This window comes from Takifugu flavidus, chromosome 1 (genome assembly GCF_003711565.1).
Source record: "Takifugu flavidus isolate HTHZ2018 chromosome 1, ASM371156v2, whole genome shotgun sequence".
NCBI classification, from domain to species: Eukaryota; Metazoa; Chordata; class Actinopteri; order Tetraodontiformes; family Tetraodontidae; genus Takifugu; species Takifugu flavidus.
The window spans coordinates 26,224,946-26,252,189 of NC_079520.1; the positions used below are offsets into that span (position 1 = coordinate 26,224,946).

Here is a 27,244-nt window from a genome sequence, read left to right on the forward strand (position 1 = left end):
ACCGTTTTACTCCGTGTGTCCTAATCTTATTCTGGATATAATTGCTTGTTCCCGTCTCCTCCCTTCCCTCCCACTGTCAGATGGATTTGGAAAAAGATACCTTGCTGTGGTAAAACACCAAAGCTTTTGCCATTCTCTTTATTTTTTTCCTAACACACACACACACACACACAATCAAAACTTAAATGTGTAAAAAAAACTTGTATTTTTTTCGACCATATATTTTTAAATCAATTTTCGTCTACGTACTCAGCCTATTGTGCGCTGCCTGCATTACTAAAACAACCACTGTAATCCGTCAAATCAAGAGTCAAGGAAATTGTGTTCAATATTAGTAATAAAAATAAAAAGGGTACATTATTCTTTAGTTAAATATATAAATATTTTAGTTAGATATATGAGGAAAGTCTACGTCACGTCATATGGTAATATACCTGCTCTTATTTTGAAAAACAATGACATAGCGGAAGTAAACAATAATCACGTTACAACCCGGAAGAATTGTCTTTCTCTGATAATCGTTTGAATAGACAAGAATGACCGATTTAGCCACTAAAAATAAGAATAAACGCGATGGTGATGACGTCGCACGGTATTTATTAGTCGCCTTTATTTGTTAATCTTTGTCATTGGAGGCCAAAGCGATCGAGTGTGAGCAGCAACGCCCTGATGCGAGGTCCTTCAACGGAAAAAATACCCTGTGTTTACAAATCGGCTGAGAGAATTGGTTACCCTGCACTTCATCTTTAGCTAATCGTGCGGTTGAGTGCTAGTCAGACTTGTAAAACATGGCAGAACTGCACGTCGTAGAACCGAGCAGTACAGGTACCATAGAGCAGCCCGAGCACCGTGACGTCCGGGGCTCTATGCGCCTGGCTTCGCCCACTCTCATGGTTCCGCCGCGCAGCAGCCAGCTCAGTCCCGGTGGAGTGTCCGGCGGCAGCGGGGGGCGCTCCGTGTTTGGGTTCCCGGCGAAGAGCAACCCGAACTCCCCGTCCGAACAGATCGACAAGCCCGGCTCACGTTGGGTCCGTCTCAACGTCGGCGGGACCTATTTCATCACGACCAAGCAGACCTTGTGCAGGGACCCAAAATCTTTCCTGTTCCGACTGTGTCAAGAGGACCCGGACCTGGACTCTGACAAGGTGGGAACCCGGTTCGAAAACGGCCTAAAACTATTGCTGAATGATGAGGATGTGCACTGCATATCACTCATTCTTCGATAGTTCAGTGAATTCGGATAAACAGATATGAGCCCACAGAATTGTTGGTATTTTTGCTGTAAATTGTATTAAACCATCAGCCCAGTAAAGAGTTGCTGATCATCAGCTTAAAGCCTGAAAAAGAGAAACCTCTGCTGACATGCAAAATGTGTTTAATTATTGGTGATCACTGCACCTTGTCTCATGTTTCGCAAACGACATCTTTCTTGTTTACCTTAAAAGATGTAACAAAAAATAAAAAATCCTCTGGTTGTGTTGGTGCAGGATGAGACCGGCGCCTACCTGATCGACAGAGACCCCACATACTTTGGCCCCATCCTAAATTATTTGCGGCATGGAAAACTGATCATGGATAAAAATCTGGCCGAGGAAGGTAAAAACACATGGAGCCGTCCCGGCCGTGTGGACACGAGGACACATGTCTCTCGCTCAAATCTTTAAAAAAAAAAAAAAAACTACGGAAGTTTCGCTTCAGTGAACTTTATTACTGTTCAGATCAATGTTCAAGCCAAACCTTTGTCTCCAGGAGTCCTCGAGGAAGCCGAGTTCTACAACATCGCGTCGCTCGTGAGGCTGGTCAAAGAGAGGATACGGGACAACGAGAACCGCACGTCTCAGGTACAGACACATCAACTTCTCCTTCCAAAAGAAAACAACACTCTTTCATAATTGGGTGTCCTTATCTGTGTCCCTCAGGGCCCCGTGAAGCACGTTTATCGAGTTCTGCAGTGCCAAGAGGAGGAACTTACGCAGATGGTTTCAACTATGTCGGACGGTTGGAAGTTTGAGCAGGTAAGTTCAGTTGGAGTAAGATGTTCCGGTTTCCTCCAGCCGTCATTGAGTCAATGACTTCCTCCTCAGCTCATAAGTATCGGCTCTTCATACAACTATGGCAACGAGGATCAGGCGGAGTTTCTGTGCGTCGTTTCACGGGAGCTGAACAACTCCACCAACGGCATCGTCATCGAGCCCACAGAGAAGGCCAAGGTGAGAAATCTGCTGCGTCCTGTTCGATTCCAGGAGGAAATTGGTTCCTGTTTGTGACGCTCTCGAATCGAGACGCCAGAACAGCCCGACACCTTTCCCACGATCCTGTTTTCTGCCCTCAGATCCTTCAGGAGCGAGGCTCGCGGATGTGAGGCGCCTAAGAACCGGAGCCGTGTGCCGCCGAATCAACAACAACAAAAAAAAACCAACCCTGCCCAGTTTCGTTCATTATCCGCCTCTCTTCACCACCATCGCAGCCATCGTCATTTGTCGTCCCCTCGTCTCTGGTGCGTCCGCGACTCCATGACGCTCACCCGGCGCTGCCACATGATCCCATCTTCTATTTTCTTCGTTCTCCGTCTGTGGAGCACTTCAGGGGAACGTCCAAAAGGGAAACCGTGAATGTTTGACCTCACAGCGGATGTTGTTATTATCGTCGTCGTCGTCTTCATCCTCGCCGCTGTCGACAGATGGGACGCGTCCTCTTTGCTCTGGTGCGTTTGACAGAAATCTCCTCAGGGCTCTTAAACAGACACACAAAAAAACGAACACAGCTCCTCCGACTGAGCCTCTCCATCGTCTGAGGGAGAACGCCACCGGCCCCCACCTGAGCCAGAAGCTGGAGGACGGCGGAGCGAGCCTGCTCCAGCGCGTCCCCCAGCTTCCTTCAGCGAGAGTTCTGGTCTTGGTTCCCACCGTTCCCCTTCCTTGTTTTTTTGTTTAATCTGAAATTTGGGATACATTTTTAAAAAAAGAAATGACTCCAAGAGACTTAGGTTACGCCCCGATACAATTTGTCCAGGCATGTGAGGAATCTATATAAATCTACATAGGCTACATGATAAAACTATATAGAAAAATGAATGCAAATGGTATGATTATTGAGTTCTGTATCATAGTTCCATATTTACACGGTGTGGCAGGTGAGCAGGCATCATTTCATTCCTGGTTTTCCTGACTGTCTCCCACTCAGGTGAGAGTGTGAATGCGGTGCCTCTCTGCTTTTTAACCATCGCTCGGATATCACAGTTTTTCAGCCGCGCGCCTCCCGCGGCGTCTCGCTGAAATCGCAGCGAAAAGATATTTTCAACGTCGCTATTCTGTGTTGACCTCTTTGCATATCTTAAATTGTAATTAGGGATGTGAGGAACTTGCCGTGCGGCGGGATCGGACTGTGGCCAGTCTGCACGCTGCCTCAAAACTCCGCGTCCGTCGCCGCCCTGGCGCCCGTGCTGCACTCCGGCGGCAGCGCCGCCTGTTGCCAGGCGTGTCTGTGGCGACTGTTGCACAAGCTTAATCTTAAGTCCTGACGCAGCTGCGCTTGCATCATCAGAGGAGTTTACGTTGGGAAGCCCTTTTCTCCCCCCTCTGTTTGTGGATCCTGTGGTTCGGTGCCAGCAGATGGGCCCCAGCTCGGCTTTAACCTTCTCCGCGACAAGTTTAAAAAGAATCATCCAGGCTTTGGTTACTATGCCTGTTAATTATTACAGAGAAAAGTGGTTTTCAGGTGCTCCTGTGCAACGTAAACTCCCTGGATTGAAGCAAATTTAACATTTTGAGGTGTTGATATCTTTATTTTGCCCAAAAATGGTCCATTTGCCTGAAAATGTAGTTTTATTGACTCGCAAGAACTGTCCCCTGCCGTCCACAACCTAAAGCCAAGTTCGAGCCTTATTGACGCATATCAGATGGAAAACTGAAACTGTTTTAATCACTGTCCCTGAAGGGCGCCCGATCTTTATCACTGGCATTAATCACTTTGATACCACATCTTTGTATAGAGAAAATATGAACGTCATGTGAAGCATGAACAAAAAGAGTGAGGAAAAGAGAAAAAAAAAGCAGTAGCGCTGCTGTTGTCACGCTCCCTTACTGTTCGGGCCTCAAACTTCGATGTGACTTCTTTGTGTTTTCCTCTGGACTGTGGGACTGTGTGCGGTTTCCATTCTGCCGATTCGAGTCGTGAGCAGCCTGTGTGCTGCTGAAAATGCCCAAACTTCTCACGGAGGAGCCCTTCTCTCGTCCTCGGGGCCTTTGTAAAGCACCTTGGGTGTCGTTTCCCTTTGTCTGTGTCCGGTGTTGTGCCTTTTGACCTGTGTTGTGCACAGTTGTTCTCCCCTCTTAACGTGCCTCTTATACCTTAAAAAAGAAGGAGGGAAAAAAAACGGAGGCATGGACGTGGGGTGAGATGTTTAATGCGGCTTCAGCTTGTTTTGATTTGCGAGCGACGCGGTGGGAAACGAGCCAAACGGGCCCAAAATCCAATCCTTTATTCTAGGTTTTCGTGCTAAACAAACTGAAAGGTGATTAGCAGCTCTGCTTTTGTGACACTCTTGAGCTAAATCCTCCCACAAACACTCTGAGGTTCAAAAGCACACCTGTGTGTGCTGTAGACACTGCTGGTTGGCATCGTATTTCCGGAGCCACCAAAGACGAGTTAATCAGGCAGAAAAAAAACGGGATTTCAAGTGCAAATTTGCCAAAGCTGCTTTTGTTTTTTTCTTGAGTTGCATGCTTGCTAAAGATTCCACGTTAAACTGTGTGTAATCCTTAAATCACTTGTTGTATCAGCCACCTTTGTGAAGCCAGTTAATCCCAGTTTGTTTTTAATTTAGTGACGTACTCCAGTGGCTCACGAGCTGGAGGGCGCCCAATTTTAAGGGCCACAAGATTTTGCCTGACACAGAGAAGCCAATAATAATTAAAAACGCATTAGTCCTGCAGAATGAACCATGCTAGCTGACATTCTGACCCACCATTGGACCAGTTTTTATCTGTCCACCACTTTAAACTACCAGTATCCACATTATTCTGTAGTTTACTACTCGGTTAAAAGCGTTTTTCTGCTCGCTCTAACATCGAGCTGCTAGCATGGTTGTTTTATCGTGAATGTTCGGGATAATTAAATGTTTTATTATTGACATTTGTGACTGTGAAACAAGGAGGGCTCACTTCGATGTGATGGTTACAAGCGCTGAAATAGCTCGATCCTTGCAGCGTGGCGATCGATTTGAATTAAGCACCCGTCATTTTAAACAAAAAAAAGAGTACATTATATCATCAGTTTTTCCAATTAGTCTACAGATTATGTGCAATTTTAACATATCTGCAAAAAAAAAAGAATATATATATATCTGTTGTTTGGCACGTGAACACACAGGAGCATGCATTGTTCTACAGATTATGTTGTCGTGTGCTGGATTTTGTCCGACCTCTGTGTTAATGAAATATGTATGTGATGCATGGTGGAGGGAGCAGAGCGACGGCGTGGCGCCGCCGTCTGCTGGCGTAGATTCGTTGGTCTACGGCGACACATTTTATACTCACACACGTTGTTTCTATGTTGTTTTTGTGTCTGTGTCGGTTTGAATTAACAGTAGATAAACAATAGAGAGCTTTTCATGCCCAATAACACATTTAAATTGCAGAGCCCTTTCCTCCAGCCTGGGATTTAAACCTAGCCTTTATTTATTTATTTGTGTTTAGCATCCTCCCCACAGATCAACATACAAAAAAAGGATTTTGAAATTGATTTTGCCAGCTAATCTGTGAGCACTTGCATGCATTTGTGAACATGCACCCTCGCACATTCGACTAGACGTGTTGAAAATGTCACCCGATGGTTAATTTGTGTACATCTCTCACCAGTGTTGATGTCAAATGTGAATATTGTTAATTGGAGACTGTGGAGAAATGTTTGGAAACTGACTAAACCTTTTTTCTGGTTGTTTTGGTTTATCTTATTTTTCATTTTTTACGTCTGCCGATGTTTTATTTACATGTATTTCGACATGTCCTGGTTTTTTAACCATAAAATGTGTCTGTGTTTTAAGATGTGGCTCCTCGACTGCTCTGTTCGTCCTTCCAAACGTAATTAATTACTGTCAAAACGAGCTTGTTCGTTCAGCTGGTCAAAATATTCCATTTTAAATACACGTAAGAGTATTTAAACATGTAATGTGCTTTATTAGGTGAAAAATGAAATGACTCAACAATATGCTGTCCCAAACTAGAGTCAAAACATGCATTGCTTTATGTTGTGTTGGCATCTTTGTGTCCTCCCTCCTTTAGCTGCTAATTGTTCAGCGTCTCCAAATGAGCTGCAGGGGACCAGAAGTGGGTAAACTCAGGATCCCGGAGTACATGTACCTACACACTGAGGTTAATATATCCCGCAAACTGTACAGAATTGACTTGCTTTCACATTTACTAGCACACCTCTGTGATTCTACTGGCTGCAGTGTATTTTGCCTTTATTGTGATTTAAATATGTAGCCTACACGCGGTCTCTTAAGGTTTCTGTATAAACCTCAGGAACACACTGCCGCCTGGCGTCAGGGGTTGGTCATAGCATAATGACGGCTGAGTCCACTACCAGCAGTACACCGATTTATTGGGAGGTGGGCGCAGAACACATTTATAAACACGATCTTTTCTCTGTGAGTTTTGTAGGTCTAGTGAACCGGTGGGTTTTTAATAAACCACAAAGAAAGTCCAGTTGACCAATGTTAAGATAAAGAGAATACGATTAATAGTTACACATCACGATACATCAGTCAGATGTACTTTATTAATCCTTTATTAATCCCACAACTCGTGTCGAGCACATGGGTCTGCGCATGCGCACTAAATGTGACTACATTTAATATTCTGATTCCTAAAATAATGAAAATGAGTGAAAAAGGAATTGTCTCAGAAAATGTTATCATTTAATTTCGACTGGAATATATTCTCTTTCGACGTATGTTCAAACGGAATTAAGTGCTTAAATTGGATGCGACGCGACGTGAAAACAGCGGAAATAATCAACGTGGCGGCTCGAGCACGTTGACGGCGCCCTCGGTTCGTCTTCAGGCTCCGCCCACAGGGGCGGGGAACACCGGGGCACCGTGAAAACCATCGGTTGCTCCTCTGGAGTCAGAGACCGGCCGGTGTGGCAGCAGTCATGGGCAAACCACCGGGAACGGGACCATCTGGCCCCGGAAGAATAACAGAACAGAAAGAAAAAGGTGATTTTGTTCAGTCTAAATCCATTCTGGAGGAGGGCGGTTCCTTCTGTTTGCCTTCTGATGGACGGGCTGTTTGTGCATGTGGGAAACGGGAGGAAACGACTATTTAGGAAATGATTCCATTGGTTAAGTTATCAGTCGGTTAAAGTAATCTGATGCAGAGAGGCTGTGGTAGAGGTTGAGGTGCAAAGAAGTCAGCTTGTTGCTCGTTTGTTTTAGCTGTGTTTAAAGCCCATAAAATGTTTGCCTGGTCTCCTGTTGAGATGATTGCAACTTCCGGTTTCAGCTGTCAGACGTTGTTTTGTTTTCTAAAGGTTTTATTTAAGTTGGTTGTCGCTCTGATCACCTAAAAATGCGGGAGACCTTTGTACAGAGGTCTTTTAGTTCACCTGATTGTTGCAGGTATGTGTTCACTTAATTAATGAATCCATAATGATGCTTTAAGTGTCTGACCTGCAGCCTTAAAGGCAGTCAGATTGGTCAACTCAAAATCTGCAGGGGTTTTTTGTGTGTATGTACTCAGGGCACAGTTAGCAGGTGGCGGGTGTTAAAGTACTTTTCCCTATTTCTCTATTCTTATTTAACTTTGTTTAGGTCACCTGTGTGAGTCTAATGCCCTCTTTTGTGAAAAGATGATCACAGGAGGTTCTGCCTGTTTCTACGGGCGGAGATCACCATAGTCTGAATGACACGGTGATGGAAACTACAGATATAGACCAACAAGATTTTCTGCATGTGGCTGAGGCCTTAAAGTTGCAAACTGGTTCATTCCTGATGGGAAGACTGAGCTGAACCCACTTCCTTCCTTAGATGCTTCTGTTGAAAGAATGTTGCAGAGCTCAGACTCTTTTACTGATGTAGCATGAATGTATACTTTGGCTAATCCCAATCACATTTTTTTAACTTCACCTTCATTTTATTTCTATGTCACTAAAAAAAACACACTTTTTGACTATAAAGATGTTTTTTTCCTCTCAGTATCAAGGTCCACACTCATTTTGGCAGTAACTTTTTCTGCTATTCTACTGTCGTTCTAATCTTAGGGGGTTGACAGACGTGGTTACCGGCTGAAACTATTAATTGTCTTTTCAGGTCTCGATGAGGAAACGGAGGAATCATAATTAGGAGCTCGGTTGATGTAACACAGCAGGTCGATAACCAAGCTTCTGGGAACGAGGACGATGGACGCTATGTAAACAGAGTCTCGCAGCACATAATGGAAAGCTGCGCCTGAGCTGTGAAGCTGAAAATGACTCAGCAAAATGGAGTCGGTGGGACCAGTGACCGCCGCCTCAGCTCCGCAGCCTCTCCGGTTTGTGACCAGGTCAAAGCTATGGAGCATCAGAAGACTCCGGTGGGCGAGAGGGACGGCGAATGTGAGGACGACTGCCGCCGGGGCCAAAGCGGGACCTCCACGGGCGTAACGGACGCTGCTCCTGATGGGGGTTGGGGCTGGGTGGTGCTGTTGGCCACCATCGTGGTCATGGCTTTGACCCTGGCGTTCCCCTCCTGTGTGGGAATCTTCTACACTGACCTGCAGAATGACTTCCATGCCGACAACAGCCAAACCTCCTGGGTGCCTTCTATCATGACATCAGCGCTTCACGCAGGAGGTAAAGCACTTTTCCCAGCACCTGAGAAGCTTGACCTTTCTCTGTTTCTTTTGTTTTTTGTAATTAATCCACAGCTCCTATCATATTCCGCTCGTTACCTCCTGGGTTCTGGATGAAACTGGCAGCTTCCCGCTGTTGTTTGGGGGTGGGGGGGTACTTTACCTCGCTGAAGATTTGGGTGTTTTTCAACGACTTGCTGTGTGGGTGTTGATTTAAAGTGGATTACTCCATGTGAACGCACGGCTCTTTCATTACCTGCAAATCCAGCGTGCTTGAGTTCACAAGAAGAAGTTGCCAAATTTATACCTCACTGGGTTTCGCAGCTGCCGTGTAGCCAGAACACGCCGCTCCTGCAGACAACAAAAGGTATTTCCAGTCGTGCCTGAACTTAACCAGTTTGTTGGCAAAGCAGATTTGCATTTATGGAAATGAACCACAGCAACAACAACAACTGCATTCCTCCCAGAATTAACGGGTGTGAATGCTCCACTGGTGTGAGTTGAGTCATTCTGGGGTTATTTAAGCCTTTGAGATGGAACCTGTAAGGGAGAAAATCCCCTATTTGCCCCCAGGTGGTGCAGAACAAGGCTGTCTGTTATCAGGGACGTGTCCCGCCTTCCTGCATTGATTCAGGAAGAATTAGTGTCCGAATCTTCTTTAAAAGGCAATAATAGAATTCAGGTGAAAGGCTCGCTCAGTTTCCCACACAATCACAATCTCTGCTGAATGTTTATCTTGGATGTCGAGTGTAAAGCAAATGTTCCACCTTTATAACGGTATAAAAGTCCTGAGCACCAGGAGGGAGTTCACCAGGAAGTAATGGCTGTAAATGCTCTTACTGGGGGGAAGGGGGGGATGGGGGAGATGCCAGTCTAAGGTGAGTCTGTTTACCTACCTCAGGTAAACAATATCATGTTACTTTTATCAGCCAGTTCAGTTCCTCTCTGTCCCGCTCTAACCGCTCCATTTCCCCTTTCTGTCACTGAAAATGATTGTACATTATGGTTCCAGAAAGAAAATCCTGTTTGTGGCCGCTGCTTCTCTTTTAGGTGGAAAAGAGAAGACAGACTCATCGCTTGTAATCATATTTCATAATCTGGACTTCTTCTTTTTTCTCTACCACAAAGTCTTTCATGTAGCCGAGCTTCAGATGATTGTGACCCTTGGGTGAGACTGGCCAGTCATGGCTTTGTATCATTCAATCCAGCTCCCTCTACATCTTGTTCTTGTTCTTCCTTTACTGTATTAAATCTTGCCGACTTCTACCCGGAATATGTAACAGGAATTCCTTCATCTTTCAAATTTTCCAGATGTGCCAGAAATGTGGCAATAATGTTGACGCCGATCCTCATTCCTCCTGTTTGAGGCGTGGCTCCCAGAGGGCTCCTGGTCGACCGCAAACTAAAACTAAATATAGTCTGCTGAAGAACCAGTCGAACTCTAATGCACTTTTAATTTGATCTGGTTTTATCATAAAACACTGAGGACCAATCGGTCCCAGACGCTGGGGTGTGCAGGTGACCTGTTAGCTAACGTAGCTCCAGGCACTATGTGGATCAGAACCTTGCAGTCATGTTGCACAACAGCAGGGAACCTTCAGCGAGTGTTAAATTTAACACCATCGACCTTTTAAAAAAATGCGGTGTGTGTGTGTGGGGGGGGGGAGTTACTGAGCAGCAACTGAAACATAAATACATGACAAAGCGGTGCTCATTTGTATTGAAACGTCTTTTGGAGGTGCTTTTCTAATAAATGATGCAACGTGAGTGCCAACGTTATTTTCAGGATTGAGAACACGACCTTGTGGAGGCCACAGCGAGCCGTTCTGCTCCGTGTGTGTAGTAAGAGTGTTCCCCCTGTTCCACAGGTCCCTTCTGCAGCATGCTGGTGGAGAGACTCGGCTGCCGACAGACGGTCATGCTGGGCGGAGTCCTGAGCGGGCTCGGAATGACTGCCAGTTCGTTTACCCAGTCCATCGGCCAGCTCTTCCTCACCGCGGGGGTCATCACAGGTCAGCCACTGGACATTTGACCACTCTGTTTAGAGGGGAAGTTGGCCAGTAAATACACTGCGACCATTTGCTTATGAGTTTACAGAGACTCTGTCAAAATGAGGGTAAGTCTAAGATTTGGGATCGTCGCTGCAGGGCCACAGGGAAACCACTTTACTATAAAACCTGACTATCGGGACTGATTCCTTCATCCCTATCAGCATAAAAGCTGAACAGAGAAAGTCAGGGCAGCCTCTCAGAGTTCCTCTGGAGGTTCCTGGTGAAAGGAGCAAACATCCACGTCCATGAAGTATAAAAGCCAAAATAAGAAACTCCTCTAATTGCTTATTTTCCTCTGATGTTGATATTGATTCACTGTGACTGAAGTAAACTAAATCGCGACACCTTTGGCGGTGGACTAAAGGACCCTGCTTCTGATGTTTGACCTTTGTTTGACCTTCCAGGTCTTGGATTCTGCTTCAGCTTCCAACCGGCCGTGACCATCCTCGGGCACTACTTTGTGCGGCGGCGGGCATTTGCCAACGCCATGTCGTCCATGGGCACCGCCCTGGGCCTGTGCGTTCTGCCGGTTCTGGGCAACTACCTCCACACGGAGCTCGGCTGGAGAGGCAGCTTCCTCGTGTTGGGCGCCGTCCTGCTGAACTGCTGCGTGTGCGGTGCAGTGATGAGACCCCTGCAGCTTTCCAAGCGCCGAGGTCAGCCGCTGATGGACCACGGACCCCATCTGCCCGAGGAAGAAAAGGGGCAGCGGGAAATGGGGCGACTGAGGAGAATCTGGAGGTTCCTGTTGGATTCCTTGAGCAAACACATGGCCTTTGATCAGTTCTGCAACAACGCCCGCTACCGCGTGTACGCCATAGGTCTCACCTGGATGATGCTGGGCTTTGTGGTGCCTCTGATATATCTGGTTCCTTATGCCACAGCAAATGGAATGGAGCAGACTCAGGCCGCCCTGCTTCTGTCCATCCTGGGTGTGGTCAACATCATCGTCCGCCCGCCGTTTGGAATCGTCTTCAACATGCCCTGGTTCAAAGGACGCCATGTTTATGTGTTTGCTTCAGCTTTACTGGTCAACGGGCTCAGTAACAGTATCTGCTGCATTGGGTCCAGTTTCAATGTGCTGGTGATATACGTGATAGTCTACGGGCTGTCCATGAGCGTGGTGGGGTCCTTGATGTTCACGGTCCTCATGAGTGTGGTGGAGATGAGCCGCTTCCCCTCCGCTCTGGGCCTGCTTGCCGTCATGGAGAGCGTCACGCTGCTCATTGGGCCTCCACTGGCAGGTAATTCAACCCCAAATCAGATGTTTTTGTGTTGTTTCCTGGAGTGAATGTCCTGGATGGTGCTGAAGTTCTGGGGGCAGGCGCAGCTCTTCTTTAAACGACACGCTACAGAGTCACAGTGGCGCCATGAAGTGCTGGATACACGCTTAAGCTTGAGGCACATCCCCGGTGCCCTCATGGCCGTCGCCCCAGGGCTGGAATGAGCTCCGATGGAGCTGGTGTCATTACGCAGGATTTGGTCACCCCACTGATATTAATGTCACACTTTGCAGTCACGTGTTCTGAGACGTCATCATTGCTGCCTTTAGCGCCTCCTGCTGGAAGCCATGGAGCATGTGCACGGAAGTCACAAACCTGTACTATCAGAAACCTCACATATAATCACATTTTTTTGCTTCCTTTGTGCATAATATAACATTTCTAAACGAATGTTCTTGTCATAAATGTACATCGTTGCCGATGGCAGCGTCTAACCCAGTGACAGGTGTGCGGTCACTGTTTATACAAGGAGGTGTGTGTGTGTGTGTGTGTGTGGTGTGTGTGTGTGTGTGTGTGTGTGTGTGTGTGTGTGTGTGTGTGTGGTGTGTGTGTGTGGTGTGTGTGTGTGTGTGTGTGTGCGCACAAGGTCAACAAAGCTGTTTTTGGCGCCATCTTTTTATAATAAGTTAATTTCCTGCTTCCCTGAGCTTACAAAAACATTTGTGATGCAGTTATTTGACAACTGAGGAAAGGTAAATTCTAAGGGGATGATTGAACATTCTGTGGCTTTAATCAAATCACTTGAAACTCAGATATTATCGGCGCTGGTTCACTGAAGTTCACACTGGAGACAGGAGAACGGAGCTTTTTTACTCGCCTTTTGGTTATGAGACGCTGCTGTTGTTGCTAAGATGACTGGTAGAGATATACCGGAAAAACAAGGAAAACGTATTATTCATTTTAACACTAAATTATCTGAGGCATTGTGGCTGTTAAAATGGGCTCCGATGCTTGGGCAGGTTGAGCGTCACCGCTGGTCTCTGGAGCCTCCTCCTGACAGGAAGAAAGTGAATCTGTTTCCTCACGATTGTTTATGTCTTCAACTTCAACAGACAGTTTTAATAGTTCATCATCACCTCTTGGTCGGTCAGAGTTTTGTTTTTACCCCTTTATAACCATTTTAAATTTGATTTAACTGGACAATGCCAGATTACTGCCAGGTTACCAAAGCTGCTTAACATTCCTGAGGCAGAGTGATTAAAGAACCAACCCAAAACCAATCCAGATCTGATTAAAACCCCTCAGATCCAAATCGGATTAAGCGTCAGTTGGACCCGCCTGAAACGATGCCTTCAAACGGAGCCGTTTCCTGCATCTGACTGCTGGTTCGGAGCCGCTCTGGTCCCATCAGCTGCTTTAAAGGAGATGAAAGAGTAGATGAAAGACCAATGCTCACGATGATTTTGCTGTTGCAGGAGCGCTGGTTGACCGGACGGGCCAGTACTTCCACGTCTTCTTCGCCTGCACCGCGGTCGTTGTCTCGGCTGGCATTTTCCTCATCGTGTCTTTCAGCCTGCTGGATCGGAGGGCGTCGCAGCGTGGTGGAGGACCGGCGGAACCCCCCGGGAGGACTGGGGCCGACGTGGCTCCTGGTTGCCAGTACAAGAGCGTCCCCACAGAGGGCGACAAAGAGAAGGCGTCTCCTCCCACAGCAGCGTGTTCCGCCACCATGTGAGCACGTCTCCGCTGCCTGTGCACCTTGGTCACAGCGCACGTCCAGGGGCCCGTTTCAGAAAGCAGGTTTAGGGGAAAATCCCGACCCCAAAGTTTCTCCTCCTCTTAAGCTAAGACACGGGTGTCCCCTCCTGGAGGAGCCAGTTGATGTGGAAGCACAGGTCCACCATCAGGAGAAGATGAGCAGACCCTGACTGGCTGTTTTATCATCCCCTGATGAGCACCTGGTTGCCACCTTACTGGAATGGGAATAGGGACGGGGGGGCTCAGGATGGGGTGGTGGGGTAGTATGAATAGAAAACATTTTTGAAAATATATGATAATTTTATTAAATTCTAAAAAAATAAGGGTTAAGGGTTTTTTCCCCCCTATCATTTGTGTTTATTTTTCCTTCTGTTCTGCACATCTGCGATTCACTCCTTTTTCGCCTCCGCACTTGCCTGGGTAGCGTCACAGGCGTATCCTAGCAACGCTGACAGTCAATTCCATGAGTGCGGAGATCTGCATTCTCATGGCAACATGAATTTTCAAATATACAGAACAAATTCCAGCCACATATTTTCAACATGACTGGAGAGAAGTAGGAGGAGGGAGGCTTGTTTTCACCCGTTGCCATGGCGAACCATGTTATCTGCGTTCCATTTATAGAGCTTAGATCAGGGTGCCTTTGACTCAGTTTATCGATGGAGCTCTTAACACCTGTCCTGAAACCAAAAACTCTCAAGTGTGACTCTGTTTGTTAAACCTGCTGTCAGAAAGGGGCCCCTGGTGGAACAAAGGATCTGTACTCTTTAACCTGTTCATATCTGCCAAACATGAGCAGGTGTCTCAGACAATCAGACTTTTTTTATTGGAAATGCTGCTGAGCTTCTGTATCTTAGCTCACATTTTCACGCCAGTCCAGGTCCTGCTGTTGTATTAAGGCAGAATTCATCCCAATCATTATATGTTGCCTCAGTGGTTCAAAACCACCCACTTTATAGTCCCGTCCCTCATCAGTGGTGGGTTTTTTTATGAAATGCAGAAGATGGAATGGGAAATGTTCCTCCCTGAGGAGCGGATTGTGGCCCTCGTGGGGTAACATCTATCAAATTTCCTCTTGTTGCAAAGCTGACAGCAAACCTTGTGCCCAAAGAAAATGCTGTGAAGGCGGTTGTTACAACCGTTGTGGTATTTTATGCATTTAGAGTCACAAAAAGTGCCTCAGGAGGTGTGTTTCTGTAGTTAAAGTGTTGGTTTTGCATTGATTCCTGTAGGCTGGATGGAATGAATCCAAAATGAATGCAGCGGTTTTCAAGATTGAGCTTAAAACAACGTGTATCGATGCACTGAAGTTAACCCTCTTCTTGTCTTCTCTAGTAACACTTTATTTTTACGGTCTCAGTTTCAGCTGAATTCATTTAATTGAATTTAATTCCTCACTTGTTCACCTCTGTTTTAGTCCTATGCCTGATACCTGAGTTGCAAAATGATTACGTAGCCCTGTGCAGTTGAAGGCTTCTGAATGTGACCCTATCTATAAGAAGATGTGGGCCCTGGCTGGAACCAGACCTACTGTAGTGAGAGCTTCACCTCTGATGCACATTTGACTTTTTTTTTCTTTTTTTTGTCCACTCTTCTGCTAAAATTGTCACTGTTGCTTTAAAGAAATTGTATCACTATATTCTGCTTACAGATGGATGATTTGTGATTTTGGCAATATCATATAAATATTTATTTGTAGCATATAAATGATTTAAAACAAAATATGAACTCATAATAAAACCTGTTTAAATGATAATTCATGGCACCTCATTTTGCTTCAACGCATCTTTTTGTTGACTTAACAATGAGAATTACACCAGACCGTTAATTGTGAGTTCCGGATGGTTTAAGACAGTTGATGCCCAGTAACATATAAAATGGCGCCATCTGGTGGTGGGGTGGTAGAAATGGACAGTTCCGAAAACGTCACTTATTGCGCAATCAAAGGGTGACATGCGGTCCCACTCATACCGCTCCGGGTTCTCGTTGTTTTAGCGACATCTACCTGTCTGTGGCTCACATGCATCTGTTTAAAGCGGCATGTGGGATTTTTCTGATGTAATTTCATGAACTTTTTGCCACGGCAAGCTACGCCCGGTCTAAACCAGCAGTATGTCACAGCCACAAAGTGGCACGTACCGATCTCAAAAATGTCACTACTAATTCACTATTGTACTTTTAACAGCTTGACTTGGGACAAAGGACTACTGGATACTGCCCCCTGCTGGAAGCACCGGGATGCATATTTACACCAAGAATACTTTATTATTCTTTTTACAATAACGTTCAATACAACAGTGGTATGAGAGAGTTGCCATATTTATTGTGGATTACTGCCCACATTGTAAAGACCAAAATGCTATGCTATGTGTAGAGTCATAGACAGGTACCGACGAGATCGGTCCGTACCAAATCTATAAGCGGGACGCACTAAGCGACACTTTAAACTGTAATCAAATGAGAGTTTATTAAGAAAGAGGGAAGAGACAAAAGAGGGAGCACTTTCTCTTTTAATACCAGGCGCGTTTTGGGCGCGTCATGGGGCGAGAAAGTGAAAGTGAAAGTGAGACGTCTCACTACACAGCAACCAGCTAGCTGCGAAAGACAATCGGTAAGTAAACCAAACTATTAATAACTCCAACTTTATAATAACTTAATAATAAACGCACCTCAAGTTCTTTTTACTTGTTAACGCAGAGCAAGCCAGCCAAATACAGGATTATGTCGACCCGAATAGTCATTTTAGTCGAGTGTGTCTTTACTAACCTACTTTACGACACAACGATAAGTTAGCATTTGTGATAGTCTATTTAATGTCTGAATAGTAAGGGCTTATTTTAAACTGGTGCGCCAATGCTCCTAGAAAGTGGACATAAAATAGTTAATTATAATTCGTTTAATGTTAAGGTGGTGACAAACGCTGAACGTGTGCTTTGTCTCCCACTGTTACAGGACAATAATGTCGCTCCAGGATCGGTCCAGCACCCTCAGTGGAGGCCAAATGAAAGCCAAGGAAGTTGTTGTTTATGGAATATCCGTTTTGCTCTTTGACACCTTGCTGAGTTTAGCGTTTTTGACTGGCCTGGTTCTGCTGCAGTTCTCTGGCTGTGGTGGGCTGTCGGCCCAGTGGGCCTTTGCTGTGGTGAAATGGGCCTTTCTCCAAGGTTTCACCTGGTTCCTGACGGATGCGAATCACCTGGCTTTGCTCTCCAGGCTGGCGGCGCTCCTCTGTCTTCTTTCTCCTGTGCATGAAAGCGTGCAGCTCCTCGCGGCACCTCCCTCGGAACCGTACGCGGGACCGTGGGCTGACCTGGGCAGGCTGCTCCTGGGCCCAGCAGTCTCATTAGTCTCCTGTGTAGTTTGGGAAATGGGCTTCTGCTCTAATGCGGGGGTGAAAACCAGCAGTAAACCTCTCGATTCCAGGCGTTTGCTGCTGAGGATGCTCAAGTATTTCAAACCCGACGCCCTTTACATCATCGCAGCGTTCACCTTCCTCATTTTAGCCGTCGTCTGTAAGTATTGAAAAGCCTCATTTCTTTTCAATACCACTGAGTTTTGTGAACGCCATGAGTAAAAAAAAAGAAAAATCAAATGCTGATGAATTGAATGGGCCTAATGTCCCACCAGGTGAAACGCTGATTCCGCTGTATCAGGGGAAGGTGATTGACATGCTGAAAGGCGAAGCGCTCCACTCCAGTTTCTACGGTTCCATTTGGCAGCTGACACTTGTCTGTTTGGGGAGGTAATGAGGCAGCCCTCAAACTGGAAACCAGTGCTCCTCACTGATGAGTGACCTTCGTGTTTTAATGTGTCGCCAGCACTCTCTTCTCTGGCCTGCGAGGAGGCACCTTCATGTGCACCCTGTCGCGGCTGAACAGCAGAATGAAGCATTTGCTGTTCGGCGCCCTCCTGCAGCAGGACGTGCACTTCTTTGAAAACAATGACGCAGGTGAGATGAAGATACTTTAAAGAGACGGCGTGCCCGCTGAGGTAACAGGTTCATCCTAAAGATGGACCCAGGGTCGAGCTCAGAGGTCTCTGAACACTTGTGGTTTCTCATAGATTTTGTGCTTTACTTATTTAAAAAAAATCAGGTAAGTCTCATTATTGTAAAGACGTTTTAGCCACAATTAAGAAGAGGAAACCAGGAATACAGTTTTATTTTGTTTGTGTTGACGTGTGATATTAATCTAAGGTTAATGTGAGTGGAGAAGGAAAACCTCTTGTTTTCTCCCCTCAGGAAGTCTTTCCTCACGCCTGCAGAGTGATGTGGACAAGATGGGCCGCACGGTGGCGCTAAACGCCAACGCCATGGTCCGCAGCTCAGTCAGAACCTGCCTCATGTTAGGCGTGATGGTGCACCTGTCCTGGGAGCTCACCCTGATCACCTGTATAGAGATCCCTTTAATGGCCCTCATGCAGAACAAGTACATTAAGCTGTCTACGGTGGGTGGAGATCACGTTTTTATCATAATTCAACAATATCAACCTTCTAAACGGCTGTTGTCTTTGTGCAGATCGTTAAAAAACAGATCCAGGATGGCTGCGCGGAGACCGAAAGCCTGGCTCTGCAGACCATGAAGGGGATTCAAGTGGTTCGCAGTTTCAGGGCTGAACAGCACGAAACGAGGAGGTACCGCGAGGCCCTGGCCCGGATGCAAACGCTGAGGAGACGCAGAGGACTCTACGGTTACGTTTATGGGTTGGGGTTAAAGGTAAGCTAACGGGAGATGTTGGTGAGGTGGTGGTTTGATTTATGACGCTTATTCCCACGCCTGGGACCAGTGTCCTCCTCTGTTGGTCTTTCTGCTGTTTCAAGTTTGAACTGAACCTCCGTTCTTTTCCATTAGATGCTAAATCTGGGGATAAAGATGCTCATGCTGCTCTACGCTCGCAGGCTCATCTCAACAGGGTACCTCAGCACCGGTGCTCTGCTCTCCTTTTTTCTCTACCAGAAACCCATCTTCCGAAGTTTATCCGTGAGCTGATTTCATAACTCTTGCTACTGGTTTCAACGCAATTGTTCAGAACCTTTTTGTTGCTGACGACTATTTGCTTTTATTCCAGGAGATTCTGTATAGTTTTGGGGACACCTTGTCCACTGTGGAAATCATCTCCACAGTGTTTGGTTACCTTGACAGGAGGCCACAGTGTAAGGAGGAGGGAGACTTGGCTCCGGAGAAGCTGGAGGGAAGAATAGTTTTCCAGAATGTCACCTTCTCCTACCCATCGGCTGCTACACATCAGAAAGCTCTGAAGGTAACTGTCTGAAAAAAGGTGACGTGGAGTTCATCTGGGCTGGATTCATTGCCCCGCTGACATGTTCTCTGCAGTCCGTTTCTATGGAAATCGCAGGAGGAAAGTTGACGGCGCTGGTGGGCCCGTCTGGCAGCGGGAAGACTTCCTGTCTCAGCCTTCTAAAGAGGCTGTATGAAGCCCAGGAGGGAGAGATCCTGCTGGATGGCAAACCACTGCACCATTACAAGCGGAAGTACTTGCATCAAAAGGTAGGAAGTTAGGCTGCTGACGCTACAAATGTGCTCTTTTGGTGTGTAAAACCTCCACAAGCAGCTCCTAACCTGGACAAATTCTAATGCTTCCAACCAGAAAGTACATCTCCGCCATCAGGAAAGTGTCTTTTTATGCGCTCGGCTGATATTTATCCCCTTGTTTCCATTTCCTGTAAGCTGGCCTTGGTGTCCCAGGATCTGGAGTTGTTCTCTGGTTCACTGCGGTACAACATCGAGTACGGCCTGAAGGACTGCACCTTTGAGAAGGTGATTGATGCCGCGAAGAAGGCCAAGGCAGATGCTTTCCTCTCTGAACTGATGCACCAATACGACACAGGTACAAACAGCGCTCATCTCATCCCAACTGATTCACTGCTAGCTTACAGGAAATGTCCTGGCGATGTGGCGCTTCGGTGAAAACCAACCAAACGTGCAGTTTTCTTTCTTTCTTTGCAGAGGTCAGAGGATGTGGCACCCTGTCCAGTGGACTGCGGCACAGCATCGCCCTAATCAGAGCTCTGGTTCGAGACCCGCAGGTCCTCATTCTGGATGAGACCACCAGCAAAGTGGATGCTAACGTGTGGCACGCTGTAAGCAAAAGACCAGGCTGGAATGTTACTGATCTCTAATGAATGGGGTTTCATCTTGATTTTCCATAGCAGAACTCTTGGCTTACAGACACATTTGTTCTGTAGCGGTAAGTTTAAACAGTTAAACACGGTACAGCCTGTTTCCCTGCAGGACATGTGCACAGGATAATTAAGGCTCGGCACACTGGGCCGTCACAGATGAACATAGGAACAAACACCTGATGTTGACTGCTCGTTAGCAGTGCTCTAAACTCTCAATGTCACTCGAAATGGGGATTCTCTGTTTTGGATGGTAATATTTAAATCTACCTAGGACAGGGAATGTGCTTAGTTCAGTGCCAACGTCCTCTGTCCCTCTTTCCTGTCCAGCCACCTTTCTGCCTGATGTGAGGGACGCGCTCTGAACGTCTCACCTCATCTGGGTTCTGCTGATCTTCCCTTGTTCAGGTGCTGCGGGAGGTTCTGTCTGGGGGCGGCACGGTTCTCCTGGTGGCTCATAACCTGAAGTCTGTGGAGACGGCAGATCGGATCATCTTCATTGAGAACGGAGAGGTGCTGGAGGAGGGGACTCACCCTCAACTCATGGCCAAGAGAGGCCGCTACCATCATTTCCATCAAAACTGCAACATTCTACAAAGTAGAACCTCCATCTGACACTGAAGTGGACTCCTGGAGCCTCGGCCACCAGGCTCTTTGTAGAACTTTTGGACAGAACGCTCATTTTGTCTCGTTTCTTCCTACGAGGTTCGTTTTTGAACCGGCTTTCTGATAAACTTTCCAGATTAAAATAACAACAACCTGAAGAACACTGAGAAAAACACACACTCGTTGTACACCCGTGGTGCCCGGACCTCCTGGTGCCTGGAGGTGTTGCTGTTAGCCCAGTGCTTCTCAATTATTTTCTGTTACGCACCCCCCATTTTGCCCCCCCCCTGACTATAATTAGTATCATTTGTCTATGAAATTGTTATAAGTACACCTCTGCATAACATTGTATCCTTATTGATATTAAAGAAAACAAAAAAAAAAGAAATATAGACCAAAGCGGGATGATTGTTGCCAATATTCGGCACGTTTTTGCCTAAAACTCAAGTGGCTGATCAGCGTGACTGGGGTGTGATGTCTTTAAGTGACGCCTTCATTTATTTGGCTTCATGCTGTCCTGCCAACATTTTTAGACAGTAAACACACCGGTCTTTCCTCGTCTCCCACCGTAGTCGCAGTGAAGCCAAGCGCTATATATGCATCGTCATATTTCCTCGTCTTAGCTTTCGGGAGACTTTCGTTTGTCTCATTATCTCCGTCTCTCTCCGCCTTTCTTTTCATCACTGTTTAGTATTTTTTCATGCTGTCTCTTGGTGGTTTGTTCACTGCACTTCCTATCTCTTGCTCTGTGGTGTGTGCGCGCGGGTGCAATTACACTTTATTCTAGTACGGCAAAAACAATAAATAAAACATGCTCTCCGGGGTCACACGCGCCCCCCCTGGCATCGCACCCCCCAGGGGGGCCCGCCCCACTATTTGAGAAGCGCTGTTTAGCCCAACTTTACCCTCCAGCACAACAGCGCGCGAAAGAAGAAAACCTTAAAAAACGAGGCAGTCGATTTCTTTCCTTTCTGTTGTGTGTTTAAGAAACCATCAAAGTTCATGTGTGCTCAGTTTTTAAGTGCTTCGCCTTCAGTGGTTAAAAACAAACATCAACACACGTTAAAGGTGAAGAAAAGAGTATGTAATAATAAAAAAAAACTAATAAATCTAAACTAAAATGAATACAATAAAATTCAAATTACAGACTGTGTCTCTGGATACGGAGAGATGAAGAAACAACTATACAAGAAAATGTGTGAAAGGCTGGAGGTCAGGAGAGGGGAGGCAGCTAAGATGACCCCCCCAAAATTAGACAACCTGTGACTAGAATAATGAGTAACTACAGAATTACTGACTATATGCTTTTCTGGTTGTATGTTTAACCTTCAAAGAGAGTCCTGGACAGGGAGCTGGTTCCACGATATTAAGATATTAAGAGGGATATTTTATTTATTTTATTGGTTTAAACTGCACTTTTTAGTGTGTGTGTGTGTGTGTGGGGGGGGGGGGGTGGGGGGTGGGGGTGGGGGGGTGCTCGAACGCTGTTTACTCTGAAGGTTGCAATAGTGACGTTTGCATGGATCTACCTGCTCTCCTGGAGCAGCAGGAGGCGAGGAGGAGCCGTTTGGACCCCCGAGCGACTGAACTTTTGCGCCTGGGTTTGTGGCGCAGCGCCTGGGTTTGCCGCAGAGATGCTCCCCAGCAGGGTTCCGCTCCTTCGGCTCCTGCGGATTAATCGTGTCCCTGCCAGGAAAGTGCACGTTTCGCCACCATCGTGGACTTTTCTTCACGGTTTACCGGCGGCAAATCGGTGAGTCAAAAGCAAGAATGACAATGAAATATTTAATAGTAGGAATAATCCATAATAAAATCCAGTATTTACTGAATAGTGAATATGGTCACTTAAATTTTATTAATTAGTTAAAGTTCCGCAACACGCACAGAAATGTGCGCAAACCGCGCGCGTTAAAATCCAAAAACGTTTGGACATAAGGCACAAATTCTTTTGGCCTAGTCAGCAATTAATTATTATTATTATTATTATTAATTATCTGCCACTAAATGGCTGATTATTGATGATTCCTGTCTACCTGAACGTGTCCTGGGACCATCTTGTGTCTCCTCACAGGGACATTCATGGAGACTCTCCACCCACTGTTCCAGCTCTAACTAGCAGCTATGTCCGAGGGACGTCTTCAAGCCCTTTCGTCCTTCACACAGTGGGAGAAGTCTTGCAGAGGACCGTGGAACGCTTCCCTGACCGCGAGGCCTTAGTCTTTGTCGAGCAGGGAGTCCGAAAGACCTTTGAACAGTTCCAGCGAGACGTAAGTCTGTTCATCTTCATCCCCATGGTCTGATGTTTAGCTGGAACGTTCAAAATCTGGATGATTTATCAGGGAACAAACAATCCACAATTATAATATTAGTCACCAGCACCAATCAAAGTCCTCAGATAGCTTCTTTGAGCAAAACTGAGCAATAATATTGATTTCTGTCTGCAGGTCGATTGTGTTGCAGCCGGTCTCCTGGCGATCGGGCTGACAAAGGGAGACAGGCTCTGCGTTTGGGGCCCGAACAGTTACGGATGGGTCCTGATGCAGTTTGCCACCGCCAAAGCTGGAATCATATTGGTGGGTCCATTTCAGTGTAACGCCTTCGTCAGGCGATGAAGGAATTCACCGGTCACGTCTAGTTGTACCACCAGTGACCTCACAGATCATCTAAATGAAAAAGGGAAGAAGAACGGGGCCTTGAGGGACTCCTTTTAATGACAAACCTCTCTGCATTGAGTGAATGTTCCTTCTATAAGGTTTAGATTTATATAACATTCGTAGAATTCACTTTATCATGCTTACATTCATCTTTACGTGATTTTTAAAACAGGTCTGTATGAATTCGGCGTTCCAAACCCAGGAGGCCGACTACGTGCTCCGGAAGGTGAGCCTTGTTCAGTCGGCTGCAGATTCGCCCACGTTTCCTGAAACCTCTGCTCACCTCGGTGCAGGTCCAGTGTAAGGCTGTGGTCTGCCCCGCGCACTTTAAAACCCACGACTACTGTGACATCCTGAGACGCATATGTCCAGAGATCGAGTCCTCCTGTCCAGGAAACATCCGGAGTTCCAGGTGAAGATCAGAAAAATGCTGCTTCCAGCAGAAGGAAGCTGTGAAATGAGCAGGACTGGATTTATTGTTGTAGTTCATTACAGTCAGCAGCATTTCCGCTGTTGACGGCTGTTTGTCCTATTTTTTTCCCTTTTATATTAGTAAATTCAGCTACGGGAAATAAATCAGCAACTAGGCGACCCTGTTGAGGGGTGGATAGATGGACGGGTGGATGGACGGGTGGATGGACGGGAGGATGGACGGGAGGATGGACGGGAGGATGGACGGGTGGATGGACGGGTGGATGGACGGGTGAATGGACGGGTGGATGGACGGGAGGATGGACGGGAGGATGGACGGGAGGATGGACGGGTGGATGGACGGGTGGATGGACGGGAGGATGGACGGGTGGATGGACGGGAGGATGGACGGGTGGATGGACGGGGGATGGACGGGAGGATGGACGGTGTGGATGGACGGGAGGATGGACGGGTGGATGGACGGGTGGATGGACGGGTGAATGGACGTGGATGGACGGGAGGATGGACGGGAGGATGGACGGGTGGATGGACGGGTGGATGGACGGGTGAATGGACGGGTGGATGGACGGGTGGATGGACGGGTGATGGACGGGTGAATGGACGGGTGGATGGACGGGAGGATGGACGGTGGATGGACGGTGGATGGACGGGAGGATGGACGGAGGATGGACGGGAGGATGGAAAAGTGCCTTCAGAGCACTGCTGAAGTCCCCTTGAGCAAGGTACCGAACCCACAACTGCTCATAACGGACCCTGCGACTCCTCCAGGGGTGGGCCTGCCTTCACCCATTGTGCCCCCCCCCATCCCCCCCCATCCCCCCATGACCCTGAAAGACGAGATGAGGAAAGCTTTCCAGCGTTTACAGAGTTAATGTGTCAGCTGTCGTTCACATATTTTAAATCAGCCCTGTCCAACATTCCAGCCGTTCCAGACCGGGAGCGGAGAGTTCAGCAGATGTGAAGAGAGTCAGCTCAACTCAGGAATGATTTATCAAAGGACGCGTCGCCTCTTCATAGTTGTGTGAACCTAAAAGACTCGATTCCGTTTCCCCGTCAGACTCCCGGACCTGCGCTCCGTGGTTGTCCTGGACGACCGTCCGCCGGGAATGTTCAGCTTGGAGCAGGTGATGCAGCTGGGCAGCAGCCGCCACCTGCAGCAGCTCCGGGATCAGCAGAGGAACCTGTCGTGTGACGACCCCATAAAGATCCTCTTCACTTCGGTAACCGTCGCCTGCTCCGGTTCCAGTCGGTCGGTTCTGGGACCTTCTCTCACCGTCTCCAACTGTCCTTCCCAGGGCACCACTGGCTTCCCAAAGGCCGTCACTTTGTCCCACTTTAACGTCATTAACAATTCCAATTTGTTCGGCATTAGAAATGAATATGACCGGAGGGTGAGTTCCTGTGCTGCTTTTATTCTTTGATCACCATCGATGCCTTTTATCTCATCTGCTGTCTCCGTCCCAGTCCGATGTCCGCATCGGCATCCCCGTGCCGATGTTCCACTGCTTCGCCGGCGTGCTCGCCGGGATCACCATGGCCGTGCACGGCGCCTCCCTCGTCTTCCCCTCAGCTGAGTACAAGCTCAAGGTGCTCCTAGACACCTTGCTGGATGAAAGGTAATGTTCACTAGGTGACGAAATGCACTCACTTGCTCACCAATTGTAGTAATTGATTGAAAGAAAATGGATTGTTTTTAAAATCCATCCATCTTTAACTGCCATTTATTGGCCGGGAGAAGCCGTAAAACCCAGATAACCACAGCAAACTCTGCCCCCTCATAGGTGCACCGTCCTGTTTGGGACACCCACCATATTCGTGGATATCATCAACTATCAGCACTTGAACAAATATGACCTGTCTTCAGTTTATGGAGGTGAGAGCCACATCGACATGGAGGATTAAATGTTTGTCCTCTATACTAACTAACAGCCAGCATGTGTTGGAATTCTGTGTTCTGGTTGGTCTGCAGGTGCCATTGGTGGCTCTCCCTGCGCTCCAGAACTCATGAAGGATATCATATTTACATTAGGCATCAAGGAAATAAGTGTGAGTCTCTATTTTAATAACAACAATAATATTAATGTCATAGTTCAGCCAAATTGTTAGAAATTGGATCTTAAGAGAAAATTGTGCATGTAGTTCGTGTCATTCCGCATTGTCCCACCAGGGGGAGCCCGAGTATAATGTACCGGTAGTAGTAGAAGTGTCGCAATATCCACCTAAAACCCATCCCAACTTTAGAGGTTCCGAACTGTACATAACAAGCAGCCATCCATATTACAACCAGTTACTATTCATACGTTTATTTATGATTTTTACACATCAAATATTGAATGGAGGTTGTAGCTGAGACCAAAGCAGAGCCAAAAGGTAGAGAGAGCAAATGTTACAATGACATTCTTTCAGAAATCAAAGGCACAGAATGCCGAGTGTTCCCCTGACTCGCACTAATACATTCATCATAACTCTAAAGCAAATGATGCGATCTTTGGATCCTGCTGTGGGTGAGTCTAACTTTCTGGGTTTAAAAACATATGTACTGAAATGCGTCCTCTCGGTTTATGTGATTAGCTGCTGTATATGTTCATTTCATGCTCCATGTCATAGTCTTTGAAGTCATAAAGAACAGAGCGGGTTCTAAAGGTGGACATTCGGTGGGTTTGGTTTGGTTGCCTGGCTGCCGATCCCCTTGAGCCGCCGCTCCTCCTGCAGAAAACAGGCACAAACCAGATTAAAGGTGTCCGTCTTTCCTCCAACCCTCCGACTTGTGCTCAGCGTTTTCACCCTTTCCTCTCAGAAGACACTCTTAAAACGCACTGAAACGGCCGTGCTTGTGCTCAAACTTCATGTTTACACTCAAAACACCTCTCGGCTCTCAGGCTGCTCCTGGCCGAGTCTCGTCTATGAATTTGGATTTTGGGCATCGGAACATTTTCAAAAAAAAAAACAAAACAAAAAACAAAGCCTGAAATCCACAAATCTCACAGGTAAAAGAATTAGGCCTATAAACTAACATCTAAAATCCAATCCTTACTCTGATGCACATTTGACTTTTTTTTTCTTTTTTTTGTCCACTCTTCTGCTAAAATTGTCACTGTTGCTTTAAAGAAATTGTATCACTATATTCTGCTTACAGATGGATGATTTGTGATTTTGGCAATATCATCAAATATTTATTTGTAGCATATAAATGATTTAAAAAAAAATATACCCTGACGCTTCCATTAGGGTTATGAACTCATAATAAAACCTGTTTAAATGATAATTCATGGCACCTCATTTTGCTTCAACGCATCTTTTTGTTGACTTAACAATGAGAATTACACCAGACCGTTCAAATGTTAATTGTGAGTTCCGGATGGTTTAAGACAGTTGATGCCCAGTAACATATAAAATGGCGCCATCTGGTGGTGGGGTGGTAGAAACGGACAGTTCCGAAAACGTCACTTATTGCGCAATCAAAGGGTGACATGCGGTCCCACTCACATATCGCTCCGGGTTCTCGTTGTTTTAGCGACACCTACCTGTCTGTGGCTCACATGCATCTGTT

General features: G+C 46.7%; 4 protein-coding genes and 1 long non-coding RNA gene across 6 annotated transcripts; 4 read left to right on the forward strand and 1 right to left on the reverse strand.

Moving 5' to 3' along the window:
* The first annotated feature begins 455 nt into the window (after positions 1–455).
* kctd2 (potassium channel tetramerization domain containing 2) lies at positions 456–6,042 on the forward strand. The gene is made up of 6 exons (XM_057055480.1): positions 456–1,145; positions 1,488–1,596; positions 1,750–1,841; positions 1,920–2,015; positions 2,085–2,210; positions 2,333–6,042. The coding sequence occupies exons 1-6, from the start codon at positions 789–791 to the stop codon at positions 2,360–2,362; spliced, it is 810 nt and encodes a 269-aa protein (XP_056911460.1). The 5' UTR covers positions 456–788; the 3' UTR covers positions 2,363–6,042.
* A 1,018-nt stretch (positions 6,043–7,060) lies between these two features.
* slc16a5a (solute carrier family 16 member 5a) lies at positions 7,061–15,619 on the forward strand. Of its 2 annotated transcripts, none has more exons than XM_057055461.1 (5): positions 7,061–7,219; positions 8,312–8,832; positions 10,700–10,843; positions 11,287–12,126; positions 13,581–15,619. In XM_057055461.1, exons 2-5 carry the CDS (start codon positions 8,469–8,471, stop codon positions 13,838–13,840), a joined length of 1,608 nt encoding a protein of 535 aa, XP_056911441.1. In that variant the 5' UTR covers positions 7,061–7,219; positions 8,312–8,468; the 3' UTR covers positions 13,841–15,619. The 2 variants fall into 2 exon arrangements, with proteins under 2 accessions (XP_056911441.1, XP_056911449.1); XM_057055469.1 differs by lacking the exon at positions 7,061–7,219 and adding an exon at positions 7,386–7,621.
* On the reverse strand, positions 12,874–13,700 carry LOC130538162 (uncharacterized). The gene is made up of 2 exons (XR_008953785.1): positions 13,562–13,700; positions 12,874–13,158 (listed from the first exon to the last, which is right to left on the reverse strand). It is a non-coding gene; the product is annotated as an uncharacterized LOC130538162 (long non-coding RNA).
* Positions 15,620–16,188: 569 nt separating the features above from the next.
* LOC130532564 (antigen peptide transporter 2-like) lies at positions 16,189–20,875 on the forward strand. The gene is made up of 12 exons (XM_057045274.1): positions 16,189–16,474; positions 16,816–17,375; positions 17,491–17,605; positions 17,682–17,812; positions 18,104–18,309; positions 18,381–18,578; positions 18,714–18,842; positions 18,931–19,122; positions 19,197–19,370; positions 19,551–19,710; positions 19,830–19,963; positions 20,411–20,875. Exons 2-12 carry the CDS (start codon positions 16,823–16,825, stop codon positions 20,615–20,617), a joined length of 2,199 nt encoding a protein of 732 aa, XP_056901254.1. The 5' UTR covers positions 16,189–16,474; positions 16,816–16,822; the 3' UTR covers positions 20,618–20,875.
* Positions 20,876–22,180: 1,305 nt separating this feature from the next.
* Positions 22,181–26,673, forward strand: LOC130525030 (medium-chain acyl-CoA ligase ACSF2, mitochondrial-like). Its single transcript, XM_057031681.1, has 10 exons — positions 22,181–22,361; positions 22,680–22,875; positions 23,053–23,181; positions 23,435–23,488; positions 23,556–23,674; positions 24,752–24,914; positions 24,990–25,085; positions 25,159–25,310; positions 25,476–25,567; positions 25,664–26,673. Exons 1-10 carry the CDS (start codon positions 22,243–22,245, stop codon positions 25,798–25,800), a joined length of 1,257 nt encoding a protein of 418 aa, XP_056887661.1. The 5' UTR covers positions 22,181–22,242; the 3' UTR covers positions 25,801–26,673.
* The last annotated feature ends 571 nt before the right edge of the window (positions 26,674–27,244 follow it).